The 20,229-nt window shown below is 42.7% G+C and overlaps 2 protein-coding genes across 2 annotated transcripts; one reads left to right on the plus strand and one right to left on the minus strand.

Annotated features, from left to right (window-relative positions):
• The first annotated feature begins 281 nt into the window (after positions 1-281).
• On the plus strand, positions 282-7,996 carry LOC141786158 (carboxy-terminal domain RNA polymerase II polypeptide A small phosphatase 1-like). Its single transcript, XM_074664892.1, has 7 exons — positions 282-820; positions 4,101-4,249; positions 4,394-4,495; positions 4,909-4,965; positions 5,443-5,535; positions 5,623-5,808; positions 5,915-7,996. Exons 1-7 carry the CDS (start codon positions 748-750, stop codon positions 6,041-6,043), a joined length of 789 nt encoding a protein of 262 aa, XP_074520993.1. The 5' UTR covers positions 282-747; the 3' UTR covers positions 6,044-7,996.
• A 1,029-nt stretch (positions 7,997-9,025) lies between these two features.
• On the minus strand, positions 9,026-18,757 carry obsl1a (obscurin like cytoskeletal adaptor 1a). The gene is made up of 22 exons (XM_074664809.1): positions 17,638-18,757; positions 16,912-17,181; positions 16,568-16,828; positions 16,130-16,435; positions 15,769-16,035; positions 15,423-15,698; positions 15,198-15,312; positions 14,925-15,085; positions 14,565-14,837; positions 14,195-14,470; positions 13,847-14,122; positions 13,488-13,763; positions 13,126-13,401; positions 12,058-12,327; positions 11,708-11,974; positions 10,941-11,207; positions 10,700-10,812; positions 10,461-10,614; positions 10,072-10,233; positions 9,821-9,925; positions 9,475-9,741; positions 9,026-9,378 (listed from the first exon to the last, which is right to left on the minus strand). The coding sequence occupies exons 1-22, from the start codon at positions 18,755-18,757 to the stop codon at positions 9,101-9,103; spliced, it is 6,036 nt and encodes a 2,011-aa protein (XP_074520910.1). The 3' UTR covers positions 9,026-9,100.
• Positions 18,758-20,229: the final 1,472 nt, after the last annotated feature.

Consider the following 20,229-nt stretch of genomic DNA (forward strand, 5'->3'; position numbering starts at 1 on the left):
GTAGTGGAATTTGCATTTGTTTAATGTTAATTGGACTACAAAAATTCGTCAGCGTAAAAAAATAAAAAACTTTATTGACACATTTGAAACAAACAAGTCACGGCAGTGCACTGTAAAAGTAATAAATAGTATATTTAAATGTTAATAAAAGCAGTAATAAAACGTAAAAAAATACCTAAAAAGAAAAAAAAGGAATCGTTTAATTTGTGTTTAATACGGCAATTAAAGAGTCACAAATGTAGAAGTTGCGCGGTTTCGTGGAGACAGCAAGCTAACAGTACAGTTTTGTAATGATTTGCATAACTGCTAGCATGTGTGCTGAATTTTTAATGCAGAAAAACAAAGGAGTTAAAGCAACTTTGTTTCGTGCAACTTTGAGGGATCATCTTCAAACTTGCAGACGCCAGAAGAGGGAGTGTTGAGCTCGGCCATTCCCTTACTGCGCCACTTTAACTGAAATGGGAAGCCTTGAAACCTCCATGTTTGTATCTTGAAATTGCGAGCGGAGTCGAGCTCCATGTTGAATCAAAGTTGTCTTCTCCCTGTCAAATGTTTCAAAGTTTTCTTTTTATAATCGTAACAGGTTTCGACAACTTTTACAGAGTAATGGAGGAACTTTAAGCGACTTGTTGCGATGTTTCCCGGACCGCTGCAGCCTCGCTTTCGTTCATGGTAACTTGTTTTAGTTTGCGAACAATCTCTAAGTTTAAAGTGTGAGGTCAGCACTCTGGACCAGACCTGGATGTGATGGACAATCCGTCCTCAGTGATCACACAAGTTAGCCGGGATGAAGAGGGAAATAAAGCCGCAGGAGACAGGGGTAAGTGTTTTTATTTACGCTCCAGCTGCACTTCTTGTCAGAAAGTTTTGCAGCTTCGTTTTTAAAGTTTGAACCGTTGATTTACAGTCTGCACATGGGTCTAACCTAAAGTTCAGACACGTAAAAGTTGACGCTGGTGTGATTATCTAAAGATCTGGACGAAGAATAGCCTAAAACTGTCACTGTTTTTATGTTTTGCATAGATTATGGCTGCGGCCCAGATGAAAGTAAAGGAAGTGACGTAACGGCGCTGGATAAATATTTGTAAAATTTTAAAACAGTGATAAATCCTTTTAATTAATTTATATTTTTATCATCAAACTGAACTATAATTTTTTAAAAATATTTATGTCACAATATTTATTTCAAAACTTTTTTAAATAATTACTTTTGTACCAGTGCGTGAAACACAAAAAAATAACAAACACGCTTTATTGTACATGGTTTAATACAGTATATTTTGTTGAAAGAAAATACATGGAGATTATAAATATAGTGCTAAAAAATAAATTACAAACTTAGTGACTTTTTATTTAATTATAAAGTCATATTTCACAACAACAACAACAACAAAAAAAAACGTCAAAAGACACGTTTTATAATTATATAGATAGTGGGGTGTGAGGGTGTTGTGTTTACATACTCTATAAAGAGGTTAAAGATGTAAATAAAAGCAGTAATATCCCTATAAATTAGTATTTTTAAACTTTAGTACTATTTTAGCTGTGTAATGTGGCATTAGAACTTAAATACTGTACTGTATCTTTAAGAATAAACCTCAAAAGTTTGATATTAAAGTTATTTTCATCATACTGTGAATGTAAAACAGTGTCTCTTGAATCACAGCGCTAATACCTTCATACAGCACTCCTCTGTGTCAATGAATAACTACAAAGCAAGCTCTTTAATTGATTTTTCTTCGTGACTAACACCAACTTTATCAGCGCAAGGATTTCTGCTACTGTATACAAAACCCAGTGAGATACTGTTGAGTGTAAAAGCTGGTTACTGAATAATCAGGTGTCCTAACGGTCATCATCCCTGTGAAACCTTTTCCTGTCCTTGCAGTAAGAGCTAAACATTGTTTTAGAGTCTAATATCCTTCCAGGCTTCCATACTGACATATTTAACCCTGGTGTTGAAACTGATTTTTACTCAGTGGGTATTTTTACATTTAAAGGTAAGCTGAGATGTTAAGCAGCAGATCTCTTGTAACTGTGTTGTAGTATAATCTGTTACATAACCAGATCCCCACGCAGCTGCTGTTCCAAACACCATGTTTACTCTGTCCTCCTCAAAAAGGCTGTGGCTTCATTAAAACCAAACTTAATTTGCTGCATTACTTCAAAATAAAACTTTTGGTTTCAGTTTAACTACAGCCTCAGTTGTGTTTTACAGGATCTGTGAAGTTTCAGTTTTATAGTTTCTCGCTCTGTTAATGAAATGGTTGTAAAAAGTCCCAAGGACAACTGTCTGCTGTGTGGTTGAGATCTTGTAAAATGTGAAATGAAAGCCTTGTTATTGCCATTTTTGGTGCAACCAGTGTTTCTCAACTTTGGGTCCAAAACAAGGAGTTACTCAACACGCCGAGTAACTGGAGATCACTCCTCCTGATTATCGCTATTTTCTTCTTTTAACATCTGAATAGTTTTACACACTCTGCCTCTTTAATTGATATTTCTGCTTTCACTAACCTGCTTTAAAGTGCTTTATTGGAGAGTTTTATTGCCACATAAAAACATGTTTAAATGCTGTCACTGTCAATGATGTGTTGGCAGATAAGTCAGGAAACACGTGACGAGTCGTCCCTCTGATCAAGTCTGATGTATGAAGCTCATTTACAGGAACTTAAGCCTTTAAATGGATCCAGGCTGATAAACCATGCTGATAAGATGTTAAAGTATTCCTCCCTGTGGTGACGCTGAGTTCTTCATTTTTGATAAGTTACAGGACAGGAAGCAACACGTCTGGATACCTGTGTAATCCAGCAGGTGATGTAAAGGAAGTCTGTGGAGCAGCTGGTCTTGAACAGTTGAATTAGAAAGTTTGTACACATAGTGTTTCTCATGCCTGTTTGGTTAAAACTTTTTCTCCTGACATGATTTAAGCCATGATGGCGAGCAGCTTCCTGCCCTGATACCCGCCTGTTTCCTCTTCCCGTCATGGCCTCCGTGCAGCACACAGGGCCAGCGGAGGGTCAGACAGGGTTTGAATCCACAAACTGAGCAGGAGAAAAAGAAAGACAGAGGCGTGAGAGATGCACAACAGAGGCCGGAGCGTTGGTAACACAGTCACGTCCGGAGCGAGGGAGGGAGCGTGGAGCATAAAGAGGTCGAAACAAAGTGTTGATCGGAGATTTATGGGAGGTAGAGGAGCACGGATTGGAGTGTCGGCACGGGGAGGAATGATCTCAGGGACATGAGGATCATTTAAAGAACACTTTCAGTAATATTTATCATTTATTTGATCACATTATGTCAGAGTTGCTCAGGATTACATAAGAGATTATAATGATGTCTACTGGGTCTTAATAATCTTTTAATGCCAGGCTTTTCCTTTGTTTCCTCATAAGTAGCTGCACAGTCTTCCTCAGTTTACTCTGTACTCAATGTAACTCTTCAGTCTAACGAGAGGAAATACTTGTCCCTCTTTTGATTCCTTTAACTTGAACAACCCTCCTTTAACTCTGAAGTCGAGTACACTTGGTTATTGTTGCGCTGAGGTTTTTTAATGCTCGAGCAGTTTGGTTGCATAGTATTGAGGTTACAAGCTGCATACCAAGCGAAATTGTCGAAAGCTGTCAGCAGTGCCATCAGTTCATACAGCTTTAGATTGATGTAACAGATTAACTTTTATTTTGAAGTTTGAACTTTTTGTGACTATGAGTAGCTTAGTAACTCAGTCAGGGTGAAGTGTTAAATTTCTTGGGTGCTCATTGGTGGTATTTGAGGCTGTTTGTTGGTGACATCACACTTAGGAGGTTATGCAATCGCTCCTGGCAGCGGCGTGCGTCTCCAGGAGGGTTTGTGCACATGACAGAGGTATGAGGAAAGCTGCAGGGTGTTCTTTTAGCTGTCAAGATGGAGGCATAAGTGGAATTGTTTGGGAATAATCTCTAATATGTGCTGGTGAAAGCCAGGAACAAGAATAAAAAAGCTTCACGTAAAAACTTTTGAGTGACTGCAGGGATAAATCCCCATGACGAGGTGTGATGCAAATGTTCAGGTCATTAAGAATATTTGGCGAATCATCTCCCCTTCTTCCTCTTCCGCTTCTGCAGGTTCTTCCCCTTCTCTATCCTCCAAGAAGCCGCGCAGCAGAGGCCTCCTCTCCAGCCTCTTCTGCTGCCTGTGTCGGGACCAGCCGGAGCCCCCGCCCGTCAACAACAACGCTCCACTTCTGGTGGAGGAGAACGGGACCGTCTCCAAGGTGTGTTTACCTCTGTCCCTGCACGTAATCGCGCCCTGTTTTGGCAGCACGGGGGAGATTAAATCAGTGTTTAGCAGATTCAAACTGCATTTTAGGTCAAACTTATTCCTTTTTTGTGAATATTGATTTCTGTTGTATTTTTAGATCCAGGTGAAGCCACTGCTGCCTCCTGTGAAGTCAAAAGACTCCGGAAAGATCTGTGTTGTCATAGATCTGGATGAGACATTAGTTCACAGCTCTTTTAAGGTAAAAGGAAGAATAAGAATATAAACGTATTTGCTCTGCTGTAATCCCATCACAACATAAGAAAGCTGTTTAATCTGAAAATCACTCTTTAAGGACGCGTTTTCCTCCATCTGGTTGTTTTTGGCTTAGAGTGACATTACTGTCATGGCTGGCAAAAGCCAAACCCAAACTAGCTGCTTCATAAACCCAAATAAACACTGAGCTCCTCCATGTACACACACAGGCAGACTGTTTGTCTCTACCTGCATCTGTCCTGCAATAACACCCAGTTTAAAACAAGCCGGCACTGTTCTGTTCCTTGAAATTCACTGTCTTATGACTTTTGGAGAAGTTAAACTTTTCTCTACTTTCCTTACTGTAAAAGTAAACATTCCTTTATTTGATAAAATCTCATGTTTTGTTTTCTTTTACAGCCAGTGAACAACGCAGATTTCATCATTCCTGTGGAAATCGATGGAACAGTACACCAGGTAACACTGACAGCACTTCACCCTCTCTGTGGTTGTGGTAAAAGGTGCTTGAGTGCATTTATGGGATTTGAAGACGGATGACGTACCCTGGGTCTGGGCCTGATTCAAGTAATCCAGGATAGGTTTGTTCAGACAAGCTCAGCCTATTCCGGATGACTTGGTTCAGGAACGCTGCCCTCAGCCGCCGATGCTATGGAACGATGAAAACATGGAGGAGCTTCAAGGAAACGGGAAACAAATCCTTGTCTGTGCTTTTATTTTTAGTTTCCTTTGCAAGTCAAGAATGCATGAGATTATAATTTGAAGGATCTGATTTGTATGTTCTTTTCCAAATCTTTGCGGAGTGGTAACCCTCTCAAATGTCATCGTTTGCTAATCTGACTCCCAGAAACAGAGCTCCTGCAGCTGCTGGGTTTGTAGAAACATGTTGCAGTTGAAGCCGTGCACGTTCCTGATTTTAAATTCTGAATCCTCCAGGTGTACGTCCTGAAGCGGCCACATGTCGACGAGTTTCTGAAGAGAATGGGAGAGCTTTTTGAGTGCGTCCTTTTTACTGCCAGTTTAGCCAAGGTGAGAATTTGCAGATAGTTTTGCAACAGTGCATGAATTAAAAACAAGGTTTGAGCTGCTGTCATCCATTTTTTGTTATCTCTCCAGTATGCAGACCCCGTCTCAGACCTCCTGGATAAGTGGGGTGCCTTCCGCTGCCGCCTCTTCAGGGAGTCGTGTGTCTTCCATCGGGGGAACTACGTCAAGGACCTGAGTCGTCTCGGGCGCGACCTCAACAAAGTCATTATCATTGACAACTCCCCTGCCTCCTACGTCTTCCACCCTGACAATGCAGTGAGTGTTGAACAACATGTAACACCTGAGTCACCTCCATTGTGATAGTGATGTGTTAAATGGAACATAGGGTCACTCATCATCTGATCTGTTTTTTTCCCTTCAGGTCCCCGTAGCCTCGTGGTTCGACGACATGTCCGACACCGAGCTCCTGGACCTCATCCCCTTCTTTGAGCGGCTGAGCAAAGTGGACAACGTCTACACAGTCCTCAAACAACAAGGGACCGCAAGCTAACAGTGTTCAATTCCTCATCTCAGCTCTGAACAAAAAAACGGCAAACAGAATGAAAACTACACACAACAACACCAGCTCCAGCTATCACTGCCCCCCTGAACACAGACTGCTTCACAGCTGACCGAGCCCTCACCCTCCCAGTATCAAAACCAGGTCATGTTTTGGGTGGCTAAGCTGCCACCTGCTGGACAAACGGAAAGTTGCTTTGTTACTTTCTAAATCCTGACACCAGAGTGTTGGGGATATACTTCTCTCATGGATGTAGCAGTACCGTCCTGCAGAAGATCTTGGATTTCGTAACAGGAAAGGTATACACCTAAAACTGAAAAGTCTACTAAATGAGAGAGCAGATTGTGGATACGTACTGTAGATGACTTTTTAGATAACATTTTGTCACCCTAATCTTATGATCATCACACTATTTGTCTGCGCTCACACATATGGTGTCATTTTAGAGTATTTAGAGCAACATGATCAGGCGTTTTTGAGTAATCGTGACAGTGTTATGATGAATCTGAACAAAAAAAAGTGGAGGTTTTTTTCTTTAAATATATTTTTCGAGGATCGGTAAATTCATCAGAGGACTTTTTCAGTGCCATGTGGGAATACAGCCCAGTATATATTTTGTAATTAAACCCAGCACTAACAGCATTATGTATTAAATGAGACTGTGCTACTGTAAAAAGGTAAAAATTATTGAAAGATCCAGTTAAATTTTGACTTTTTTTGCAGTGAAAATTGATTCTCAACAAAGAAATAGTGCCCCACTTAACAAGCCAAGGTGTCAGCATGAACCTGCAGTATTTCCAGTTAAAAGCCTGACACTACTATGAATATTGAACCATCCGTACATGACTGTAAAGGAGCAGCTGCTATGCTTATCGGACGTGGATTTTACAGCTAGAATACACCTGTGTGACTAAAGCAGTCACAGCTATGTCCACTCAAGAAACAAGAGGACCAGGAAAACCGCTTTGAGGCTGTCACATCAGCACAGTTTGTGGATTTAACGCCACATTCACAACACTTGAATTTCTCACAGCATATGGACTGTTAAAGAATGGAAAAAGAGTTGCATGATGCAAAAATATAGTATGGCTTCTCATAAGGTTCAGAGTACAAGCGGTACACATGGGCTGGAAACTATTGCAGGACTCTTTGATAAAATGTGTGTCGAGAGAGGGAGCTGCCATGAGGACTCAAGGATATGTAAAGGGTTTGAAAATGAACAAGTGGTTTTAGTCCAGATTTAAAAGAGAAATTCACACAGAAACACTTCTACTTTTTTTTTTTTTTTTTTTTTAAAGGCCTATTGATAATATCTTTTGATCCTTGGTTAGAACACAAGGAGGAACATTTTTCAAGCAGTGTGAAGTGATTTCAATGTGGATTTTTCTTTAAATTATTAATAATGGTGTTAGAGGCTCAAACTGGACACCATTCAGACTATAATTTCCCTTGTATGCGTTGACAATAACATGTTGACACTGATGAATGAAGGTGGATTTGAAGAAGAGCCTTCATAACAGGCTAGTGATGTGACCTGATGGGACAGGATGGACAAATAAATCCACCATGTTAAGAGCTATTATGTTATTTTTCTATGTTAAACTAATTTTTGTCAATCAAATTAGCCATGTTCTTATCTGAATACTGTTTATTTTGTCTGGTTTCCCCCTGGAGTTGGTCCTCTTGATACAATATTTAGTTTTTGGTTGGTTACCTCATATATTAATGAATATATGGAGCAGAAACACCAGCATATGGCAAAAATAGAAAACAGGGTAAACGGTTTTGTAGTTGTTCAATGTAAGCCATCATTACTGTAAGATGTAACGCTGATTTTGTTATGCGTTGGAAAAAAAAAATGGATCATTCATTTTTTTTAATTACATATAAAACAAATGTGTCACTACAGGGGCCCGTTCACTGATACTGTACTTCTTACACATTCAATAGGTATGTATATTTTGTTTTGCACAATAATAAAGCAAACAAATTTTCATTAATATATGAATTATTCATGTAAATGTTCTCATATTTAGGTAATTTATTTTTTATTTTATTATCTTTTTTTTTTTTTGGACTGATAGCTGTAATAAAGCAGTCATTGAACTTTTAAATGGCGGTCGTCCCCGCCCTCGATGACGCAGCTAAGCTCAAGGAAAACTTCAGAGTCTTTTTTGTGAACTTTTTAACGAGAGTATATATAAATAAGAAAATATATGAGTTGAAGTCACTGAGAAACAATTTTAATTAAATTTGTCAACGAAATTCTGCCATGCCAGAGGAACAAAAGACTAACGTATACCGGTAGCTAACTTCCGGTAGCCGCTAGCCTGTCGATCATAGGCTGTCAACGCAGACGGATGATTTTTCATACGCAGCCATTTAATTTTTTAATGACAACACTTCCGGCCACAATGAAAAACTTCAGAGCCCTTATGGCCAATTTCGGAGCGGAATTGCAAAGAATTAAGACAATTTGTAAGTTAAAGTCACTAAGAAAAAGTTTATGACATTTGTCAACGAAATTATGTCCCGCCAGAAGAACAAAGGAACAGCTAACTGCTGCTAGCCGCTAGCTATTTGGAATGACCATAACAGGTAAGATGTACTCAAATTCAAACATTCTTACATTATTTACTGTTCATGAATGTTATTTTGTGCTTATAACAGTGTAATAGATAGTTTAAAAGGTAAAAAAAATCATGCCTGAATTGCCAGTATTTAAATTGTACATCCATTTAATTTAACTAGTTACAAATTGTTTGACACCATGCATTGAACAGCTTTTCCTTTCCTTTATTTTTCAATTTCCTTCAAAGTACAATGATGTGAAGTCATTTAAAAATCTTTAACAGACAAATAAATACAATCCAAACTGTAAAAAAAGGAATAACTTCACTGAAGTAGCATGCTTCAGATTTAAAATACATTATTTAATCATTATCTTCTCTTTGAAATAATGTTTTACCGTGATTTGCAGGCCATTCAAAAAAGATGTGTGAGATTCCCATTGCTTTGTCTTTCAGTCACCTTCATTTCTTTCTCTTTTTATTTTTCAATTACAGTCAATGCAGCGCTGCTCTTGGCCTTTCCCATTGTGAACTTCACCACACCACTCATGTCCACGCTGGTGTTTTTTAAGGTGAGTTTGTGGACTGTCCCATGGTTTTCCACACGGACGAATGGGCTTGACTGTAAAGTTTCTCCATTCAGAGTCCAAACAGGGGGCTTGTTTATGGCGACGGACACCTCGCACTGGAAACATGCTGACTCAGACTCATTTACCTCCTCATCCTCTAGTTCTTTGACCATCACAAGGGCTTGGGCTGTAAAGAAAAAGAACAAATTACTTAAAATTTGCTTAAAATCCAACCCATCTAACAAGCTGTGGCTCCATTAATTATATTGTCAGCCCAACATACCTTCCACCATCAGTTTAGCTGTGCATGAGTGCTCCCCAACCTCAATGCTATATGTTCCCTCATCCTCCACAGCTGCCTGCAGAATCACCAGTTTATGTGAGCAGCCATCAGCCAGGATCTCCATGCGGTCTGAGGGAAACAGTTCTTCGCTGCCCTTGTACCAGGTGGCACTGCTACGAGGCGAGGAAACAGTGCATTCAAGGATCACACGGTGTTTCTCCAGGGCTGTTCGATCTCGCAGAGGTTTTACGATGGAGACAGGAAGTTCTGAGGTGAGAGGGAAATGTTTTGGATATATTGTGGAACATTATTTAGCTGAAAGAAGCAGTTAAAATGTTGAACTTACCTTCTACCTCAAGGTAGGCTGTGGATTCAACATCCCTAGCTTTAAAGCGAATTTCTCCAGCATCTTCTTCTGTGACATTACACATCAGTAGGAAGTGTTTGGTCCCTGAAAGACAGAAACACTTGTACAATCTATTTCAAATAGATGTTGCAACTCCTTGTACATCCACCAGATGTCCTCCTAAGCACTTGTATCACTCCTGCTGATCACTCTTCCTCATAACTAATCAACCACTTTCTCTTTTTTCTGACCTTCAGTGCGGATCTTGATGGTAGTGGTGGGCCGGATCTTGTGACCATTCCTGTACCACTCCCCAGCTACGTCTTCCAGAGAAACTTCACACATGAAGACGGCGTTCTGATCCTCTTGGATGTAAAGGTCCTCCAGATCGTGCACTATCTCCAACTTGTGTTCTGTGAGGTTAGTGGATAGACAATTTTTTAACTATATATGAATTTAAAATAAGGAAGATAATTTGAATTTATTTTAAGTTTTTGAGACTTAAAGCTGTTGAGTGCAGTCTCTCTTCTCAGCCTCCAGATGGGGGTGTTTGGTAAGTTTAAAAAGCTGTTTTTATTGTCTGCACAGAGGCTCTGAAATCACAATCATTTCCCCCTGGGTTTTTGGTTTAGACTCTCACCATAAACCTCGAGCGTGCAAGAGGTGTTGCTTTCTCCGGTGTCGCAAGTGTAGGTACCAGAGTCAGCCAGGGAGCACTGAGTAATCTGACAGAATCGCTTCCGTCCCATTGAGTAGATCCTGCAGTTCTTTCCTGGTTTCAGCTCTGACCCATTCTGATAAAAAAAGAGGCAGCGGTAAAGTTCATCAGTCGGAAACCTGCTCTTCAACTGTCTGAAGCACATTTTCAACGGTCTTTACCTTCAGCCACTTGACTTCGACAATTTGTCTTGAGAATTCACACTCCAGCGTTGCAGGGAATTCCTCCTCCACACGGACATCAGAGAGCGGCTTCAGGATGGAGACAGGAGTCTCTGTCAGTTCATGAAATAAAAAAGTGAAACGTTCTGTGTCATCAGTGGAACATATTAACTACCGAATGAAATGATATTGTTAAGTTTGTTTGTTGTTCTCGATACTTCACCCATAGATCAGTATTCACCTTTTACTGTAAGCCTTGCAGTCGTGCGAACCCCTTCAGCAGAAAAGGCGATCGTCCCTGTGTCTTCCAGGGTGAGGTTGGACAGTGTGAGGCCGTGGATTAACCCGTTGGTGCTCACCCGGAACTGATTGTTTGGTTTCACTCGGATGCCATCCTTCTGCCAGACTCCTTCCACATCTGTGTGAGAGAGCTCCACCTCGAAGGAGGCTGTCTCCCGTTCGAAGGTCTCTTGGTCAGTTAGGCCTTTACGGATGGAGATTTTACGGGCTGGACAAGAAGAGATAAGAAGATGAGAGACTTTAAAAAGATGGATCTTCAGTCATACATTCACATGTTTCAGAGCATAGCTAATGTGTCACTCTACATCAAAAAGGACGCTGTGTTCAAGGGGGTTCAAATATAGCCTCAGCTTAATTTATCACATTACAAACTCAACACCTACAGGAGCCCTGTTGTCCACTGTCACTGTGTCTTTCAGCACGCTATTGTTGACAGCGTGGCTGTGTTTCAGAAAACCTTTTCACACTTACAGGTCTTGCCCTGCTATTCCTGGGATCTGTTTTGACCAAGTGATACTTTGAAAACGCCTCACAATAGAAGGTACCTCAGCTGCACTACCTACAAGACTCATCAGTTGAGATTTCCAGGACAAAGCAGCCAACTCCTGAAGTCCTCCTTCCTTTTTTATTTTTATCATCTTTGTGTTTATTTTAAAAAGATGTGTGACATTTTGATGTTCTGGGTTGTCTGTCATCATCTTCACTTACGTTCCACGTTGAGCTTCACTTGGGCTCTGTCATGCAAGGTCTCACAGCGATACGTCCCCCTGTCAGCCAGCGTCAGGTTCAGGATTGTCAGACTGCGCTTACAGCCGTTCTGAGCCAGGATGTGTCTTGGACCAGGTTGGATGACCACCCCCTGCCTCATCCACTGCACTTCTCCCATCTCCAGGCTGATCTCTGTCTCCAAGGTGGCATCGCAGAACTCTTCAGCCATGACTGCCTCCATTCTCTTCACAAACATCACCTGAGCCTCTGAAATGATCATAATAAAAGAGTTAAAAGAGTCAGACAACTGCGTATATCTCTTTTTTTTTTTTCTCATGTAATGTCTCTACCTTGAACTTTCAGGCTAGCTTTGCTGATATTTCCCTCGGCCTCTGCTGTAATCCTGGAGCAATCCAACATCTGACACCTTTTGATCACCAGAGTGTGACACAAGCCGTTCTGGTTCGCCTGGAAGCGATCCCCCAGCGTGACGGGCTCGTTGTCCATGAGCCAGACCAGCTGAACGTCCTCGGGGGAAACCACACACTTGAAGGTGGCGTCTTCTCCTTCGAGCACAGTGGTGTTGTGGAGCTCGGTGAGAAACTCCACCACCCGAGGCACTGAAGAAACACAAGATGTAATTTTCATGTCATTTTCCAGCTCTTAAAATAAAAAAATCTGTGTCCAGTTGTACTTACTCTCTACTGTCAGCTTGGCTGCAGTTCGATCATCTCTTGATTCACAGGCATACTCTCCAGCATCTTCTCTCGTTAAACGGTGAATGGTCAAACTTCTCTCAACTCCATCTGCTCTGATTGAAAACCTTCTGCTGGGAACAATCTCCACGCCATTCCTCAACCACTGGACGTCTGCTTTTGGCTTACACACCTCACAGCGAAGGGTCACCATTCCATCTGCATGGGCCACAGTGTCTCGCAGGGAACTGATGAACTTTATCCTCATTTCTGTGATTCCAAATAAAAACACCCAAATAAATCAATCCAAAGAAAAGTTTTGTATGACTATTTTAATGGTTAAGAGTGTGTGAAATGCTAACCTTTCACTAGCAAGCTGAAGTGAATCTTGTCAGTGTTTACATCACAGGTGTATTCTCCAGCATCAGAGCGTCTCAACGGATCGATCGTAAGAGTCCGCTCATGGCCATCAGTGAGTGCTCGGAAACGCTCCCCTTCAACTGGCGTCCAGTCTTTCAGCCAACGCACTAAAGCATTTTCTTTGGACACATAGCTCGTCAGAGTCACACTCTCTGCTTCATAACCCGTCACCACATTGTCATCCTGTTTGTTCACAAATGTGACTGGAGACTCTGATTGAAAAAGGTGAAAGAGAGAAAAGAATGTGGTCATCTTGTCTTATTGACATCCAAATATTTCGAGGCATCACTCAAGAGTCGTTACCTTGAATCCTGACGATGCTGATCATCTTGTCGTCCACGGCATCGCACACGTACTTCCCTGAATCTGATGCCTGGATGTTTGAGATGATAATTTTTCTCAAAGTGCCGTAAGTCTCGATGTAGACTCGTGAGTCTTCGGTGAGCAGCTTGTCATTGCAGTACCACTGGACTGCAGCGTTAGCACGGGACACTTCACATGCCAGGATAAGATCATCTCCAGCCATCATCTCCTGATAGTCAGGATCATTTGAGTTACCCACGATTTTCACAGGCGGCTCTACGAAGAAGAGAGAAGACACATATTCTGTGTTCAAGGAAAATCCTTTAACCATTTTTTAATAAAGCGCACAAAATGTACCTTACCTTCTACTGTAACCTGGAAGCTGATGCTGTCATCTCCAACATCCAGGAAGTACTCTCCAGTGTCTCCGATCTCAGCATTCAGGATGACCAGTGATCGGAAAGGACCTTCTTCTTCTTCACAGAACCTTTCATCTCCCTCAATACGGCAGCTATCTTTGTACCACTTGGCGATGGCGTTGGCTCTGGAGAGCTCACACTCCAGCACGATGTCGTCAGAAATGAGTGATTTAAGATTTGTCTTTATCTCAGACTTTCTCAGGATCTTCACCGGAGGCTCTGATGAGACAGAGTTTCATTCAGATCAACACTCTTCATCATAGGAGAAGCGTCCTCTCAGGTGAAACAGCAGCGCCTCTTACCTGACACTTTGACCTGGAAATCTATCTGATCATCAACAGCATCACAGGTGTATTTCCCAGAATCTTTAGGTGTAGGAGAGAGGATGGTGAGACGATGGATGAGTCCATCCTCGGTGATGCTGATGTTGCTGCTCTCCTGTATTTCTCTTCCATTCAGCCACCACTTGACCTCAGCACCGATGCGGGACACCTCGATCTCCAGCACGATTGGTTTGCCTGTTTCACTCACCAGTTTGTCCGGCATGTTTTCCGGGCGAGTGAGTGTCACTGGTGGCTCTAAAATAAAATGTATTTTATTGCACGTGTTTCACTGTATTATTTATTTGCAGCTTTTTGCTTCTTTCTTACCTGTAATTGTCAACAGAAAAGCCACAGAGTCATCTTCAGTATCGCAGATGTATTCGCCTGCATCATCCACAGATGTAAACGGTATAACGAGTCTGCGTTGAGCCCCATCCACCTCCAGGATCAAGTTTGGACCCTCCTCCACCTCCAGGCTGTCCTTGTACCACCTGACAGGAGCATCCACCTGAGAGATCTCACAGCTTAGCTCCAGCCTCTCTGGAGCCAAGTGGGTCAGCTCCAAGTCTGATTCACGGGGTGAGACGATTCTCACCAGTGGTTCTGTTGAGAGATTTAATAAAATCTTTAAATGCTTCAAAGATTCTCTGTGTGGTTTTACTGGAAATGATTTAACAAAGTAGGGATGTATTCTTACCCCGGACAGTAAGCTGGAAAAACACAGAGTCTCCGCTTGTCTCGCAGACGTACTCTCCACCATCCTCCACAGAGCCACTGAGGATGCTCAGCCTCCTGTAAGGACCCTCAGATACCAGCCGCAGGTTGCTGCTTTCCTCCACCTCCTGGCCGTCTTTGAACCAGCACACCTTCCCACTGGAGCGGGACAGCTCGCACTGCAAGTGGATCTCCTCTGAGACATATCCCTCCATCACAACGTCATCCTTCGGTTCCACAATCATCACTGGAGGGTCTGTGTTAGAAACATTGAAATAAAGAAGTCATTGTATGCCAGTGTGTCTCATGATTGAGTATTAGACAAACAGAAAGTTGCATATACCTTTAATATTGACAGTGAAATCCATGCTGTTGTTTCCAGCACGACAAGTGTAGCTTCCAGCATCTGAGGTCTCTGCAGAGCGTATGATCAGCCTCCTCATGGTTCCCTCTGCCTGCAGGGTTATGTTGTCACTGGGTTTCACCTCACAGCCGTCCTTGTACCTGAGGAAAACCAAAAATAAAAGATGGATCGGGATCTTAATAGACTATTTCTACATGTAAAAAAATAGACAATGATGTGTTCTCATGTTTCTAACACTTTTTTCTATCTTACCAGATGACTTCAGCATCGTCTGCTGAGACGTGACAGAGCAGCACCACAGGGTCCAGCTCCATGCTGCTTTTATGGAGCTCCTCCTCTGGGATCGCAGTGAACTCCACAGGGGGACCTGGGATACAACATCTGATATGTAAGGAACTTCTAAAACATTTCATAAAAAAAAAACTTTTAAATTTAGTTTTATTAAATAAAGGAACTAAGCACAGATTAACCCTATACCTGCTACGTCCACGTTGAATTTGATAACGTCTCCTGAAGTTTCACATGTATAAACTCCAGAGTTAGATGCATCAGCTGACTGAATCACAATCCTCCTCATGTTTCCATCTGATTGGATGTTAAGCCCATCAGTTATCTCTAGCTCCTTTCCGTCTTTGAACCAGGAGACTTTGGCGAAGGGGTGGGAGACTTCACAGTACAGCACGATTGCGTCACCTATCTCCACTTTCTTATTGCTGTCTGACTCCGACAGAGGGCTGAATTTTATCTCAGCAGCTGTGGAGAAATAAAACAGAATTAGACCTGACATGATAAAGATGCAGTAGTCCCTGATACTTCTACTTACGTTTCACTGTGAGCACAGCTGAATCTCGCACTCCGTTTGCTATGAACGTGATCTCTGCTGTGTTATCTGTAGAGCTAGTTTCGTGAATAACCAGTGAGTGCTTTGTTTGGGACTGCTTTATCAAATATCTTCCACCATGCTGCAGCTGAGAGCTGTTTAAAAACCAGGTTCCAACCATAGTGGCAGAGAGGTCGATGGAGAAGTGGGCGTCTTCTCCTTCTGTCACCTCACAGCCTTTGAGGTTGCTGTAAATCTTGGGGCCAGGGACTAAGGAAACAACAGTTTCAGGTTAGAAGAAAAGTAAAGTTGTGAATTTAAATGTTAATCATGTGTTTTTCTACCCCACAGTTGACTTCCTCACCCAGATGGACAGCTTTGGGGAACTCCACGTGCCCACTCCGTCCATACTTGTTGATGCAGCAGACACGAAACCGGTAGTCTCCTTCACATGGCACGCTGTCTCCTGCTACCTCAGCTGTTGTTGTGCTCTCTGATGTGAAACACTTCTGCCACTCTTGGGAGCCCACTTCTTGTCTCTCCACCACAAAGATGGATCGGGTGGAGGTCTGGCTGTTGGGGGCAGGAACCCAGGTAAGCAGGGCGCTGTTGGGTCGATCGACATCCATTTTGACTTCAGCTGGGCAGATGGGAGGGCAGTGTCTGGTGGCTGAAACACAGAAAAACTATCACATTTACATCCTGATTAAATATTACAGAGCTCAAAATAATAAAAAAAGGTAATTAGCTTGACATTTCTTTCCAGTCACGTCCCTGTCATTTAACAGATCTTTAGATTTACCTTTGACTTTTAGGCGTGACGACGTCTTAGACCTCCCTGCAACAAAGGTCACGACCCCCGAGTCATGATAGGCAACGTTGACAAAAACCAGAATATGAGTTTTGCCGAAAGACTTCAGAATCGTCTGATGAGTCTCGTGTAGCTTTAAACCGTCTTTGAACCAGTGCACCTCCATGTCGTCGCTTTCCACCTCCACGCAAAAGACGGCGTTCTCTCCCTCCAGGACTTCCAACTTCCGGGGAAGCTTTCGAAGAATTGTACCTGTGAGTAAAAGCATTTTTAATTTTTTTCATTCATTTCAAATCTACTGTGGCTAATCTGGATCTGGTGTTTTAGTGACATACCTTTAACTGAAAGCTCAGCAATGCTCTTTGCTCCATCAGGCATCTCACAGAGATACACGCCATCGTCATCCGTCCCAACATCATGGATGGTCAGTCTTCGCCTGGTTCCTTTCTGCTCCATCCCGTACTTACTGCTGGGCATCAGCCGCTGGTCCTCCAGGTACCAGGCAGATGGGATCGACTCATCGGGGACCTCACACTCCAGCACAGCAGTGTCTCTTTCTCTGACCTCTACGTCTTTCAGGGGACGCCTGAACCGCACAGCTGGGCCTGATGAACATGGTTTGTGTTTTAAATGTTAAATACTCTCCAGTAAATCAACAAAAAGAGATATTGTAGATGAATTTCCTTTTTATCCTAGAAAAAATATCTGTTTTATTTCCGATCTACCTCTGAAGAACAGCAGATTTTCACTCCACGATAAATACTTACCATGCGATGATTAGTTTCTTAACTTGCTCCCCTTTGTAAACAAAGACCTGACATGTAGACCCCCAGACTGAGCTAACACTTATCATATAGGCAGCTGGCTTTCTGTTTGAGTGTGTATGATAGGAATGTGACCCTGACAATCATCCGCCCATTATGAGAGGATTAGGATGGAATCATTCGCCACTTTAACGGATGACAGCATGACTTTGCAAGGCACATAATGTCCGTAACGTCTTGTCTAGAACTTTAATGTTGAAACTGTGTGTAGCTTGATAAAATCTGAGTATATCTCACCTTTGACGGATAAGTGAACAGCACTGAGTGTGTTTCCAAGAGCGTTTGAAGCTGCACACACATACAGTCCTGTATCCTGCACTTTACAGTACAGAACCTTCAGTGTGTAGTAACCCTCTCTGTCCTCGAATATCAAATGTCGCCTCCCGGCTTCCAGGGGAACTCCATCTTTCTTCCAAACAATCTCTGGCTTGGGCTTCCCTGTCACGAAGCAGCGGAACTTGGCGTGTTTCCCTTCTGCCACTGCAAACTTCTTGGCTTTCGACGCGCTGACATGTTGCTCTTCTGTGATCTTCAGCAAGCTGTGCCTCCCGCCTCTCTGCTTCGGAGACCACTGGCTGCTGTTGTAACCATTCGAGGACTTTTTACTGTCCTCTCGCTCAGGTATCGGCTCAACAAGCAGAACAGCGCCACCCAAGGCCTCGCCGTGGCAGTTGACGGCCCTGCAGGTGTAGACGCCTTTGTCTGGCATGCGTGCTCTGTAGATCTTAAGCTGGAACCAGCCGCCATCCTGACTGCTTACACTGAAGTGTGCACTCTCGAAGATGTCATTCAGCTTCTTTCCATCTTTCTCCCACGTCACTTCAGGTAGAGGAGTACCCCAGATCTTGCAGGAGAAGGCGGCGTCTTCTCCCCGATCCACACGCAGGGAGAGAGGCTTGATGAGGAAGCGTGGTCGATCATCAGATGTTAGATCAAGCTCTTCAGTTATCTTTCTTTTCCACTCTCCATTCTCTTTCTTGTGCTCACCATTTTGCACTACACAGTGACCGTTCACACCATTGACTAATTGCTTCTGCTCCTCTTCCTGCGGCTGGGCCTCTCCTTCCACTTTGAGTGAAGCTGCTGCATAGGTCTCACCTATGCTATTTTTGGCCTTGCAAATATACTGGCCAGCATCCTGCATGGTCACCCCAGTGATGGTCAACAGGTACGCTTTGCCCTCCTCAGAAAGTTTGAAGTGTCCATCAGAGAAGATCTGCACGTTCTTTTTCTCCCATATCACATCAGGACGAGGGTCTCCGTCGATTTGGCACCTCAGCGTGGCATCTGTGCCACATTTTGCCAAGACAGGGCGTGGGTAGCCTAAAACACGAGGAGCACCTCCAAAGATATCCATGACTGTTGCTTTCTTTTGAGCTTGGAATGAAGAAACAAGTTGCTTCAGCCTCTTGATTAATACGTCTTATCTTCAGTGGAAGAGCTGTAAAATAAAGAAAGTCTTATTATTCAATTCTTGACTAAACTGGATGTGCTTCCTGTATTCTCCTGAGAGATGACATCAAGTCAGGGACGCTTGCAAGAAATAATAAAATTTCAACTGCTTCATGAATCTGTCAAGGCTTAACCAAGGCTTGCTTCGCTCTTTATCACTTTCACAGTGGCTTATTAAAGTGGGTTTTCTAGCAATCTTAAACTACTTGTTTGCCTCTCAGCTGGTGCTGTAACTCATTGAAGAGTGTATTTATAAAGTAGTCTGTCCAAAAAAAGACAGCAGTGACCATGTGTCGCATAGCACACCGTGACACATCTGCAATAGCTTACTAAAACATTACTAGCTCATTAGCGTGTGCATGTCTTAGCTGTCTCTTTTCTTTTTCTAGAAATTGTTGCTGTAATCCTCCCCGAGCCTCTTGATATAGACGTCACTTCATGCCACACCAGCCGATGGATAACAGTCCAGTGTCTCATTTGTGTCCCTCATGTGTCACCGTCTTTCTTTTAGCATTAAACGATGCTAACATCCCTTCTGGATGACGCATCCCACTCTTCATCCCATGCACATCCTCTCAGCAGCATGCATCATCAGTCATGCCACCTCAGATATTTGTGAGGTCTTGAGATTAAACAGGATCAACTCATGGGTCATGGATAGCTGCTGTGTCAAGATTGATATGACTTTAACTCATCCCAAACATACTTGAGAAATCTCCTTTCACTGAATGTATTTACTGAAGATTCACTTACCTCTGCTGGAGTTCGCTGTCTTTAAACCATTTTGTAACTGTAGTCGTGTTTGCTTAGAAAGATGTCCTCAAACATTCAAGCTGTCATCAGTTATTTCGTGTGACCTTTGGTCCTTCTTTGAAAAAGTCTTTCGCTTGTACAGAAGTTGGTTCCCTTGCTCTGTAGATCAGTCATGAAGCTTTGAGAGCCTTTCTTCTTGCTCCTTTGGTTTGTTATCTGTAGATTCTGACTCAGATTCAGTTCACCTCCTGGTCAATGAGAGTCAAAGCAATTCAACAAAATAAGATCTTCAGTTCACCCCTGTTGGCTCTCTCGGTTGTGTCTCCTCTGTTTGTCGTGAAGTTACAGGTGGCGAGGAAGGTGAGAGGAATATAAACACAGGCTTTCAGCAGAGTTCTTGGTTCATGCGTCAGCTCTGATACACTCATTGTCCAATGGCTAAAGAGTGACTGAGAGGGGGTTGGAATGGGGGTGGGGGGCATTAAATGCTTTTGCAGCTGCTGCCACTGCGAGCCACTACCTAAAAATACCGGCAGCTTCGATGACAAGGGGTCAGATAAAGTTAGGCTGTCCATTCACAGACTGTGGCTCACTAAAGATAGAGGGGAGGCCGAGCTCTGCTGT

Source organism: Halichoeres trimaculatus, unplaced genomic scaffold, assembly GCF_033239565.1.
Source record: "Halichoeres trimaculatus isolate MK-OKI-2021-1 unplaced genomic scaffold, fHalTri1.1 fHalTri1_scaffold_24, whole genome shotgun sequence".
NCBI classification, from domain to species: Eukaryota; Metazoa; Chordata; class Actinopteri; order Labriformes; family Labridae; genus Halichoeres; species Halichoeres trimaculatus.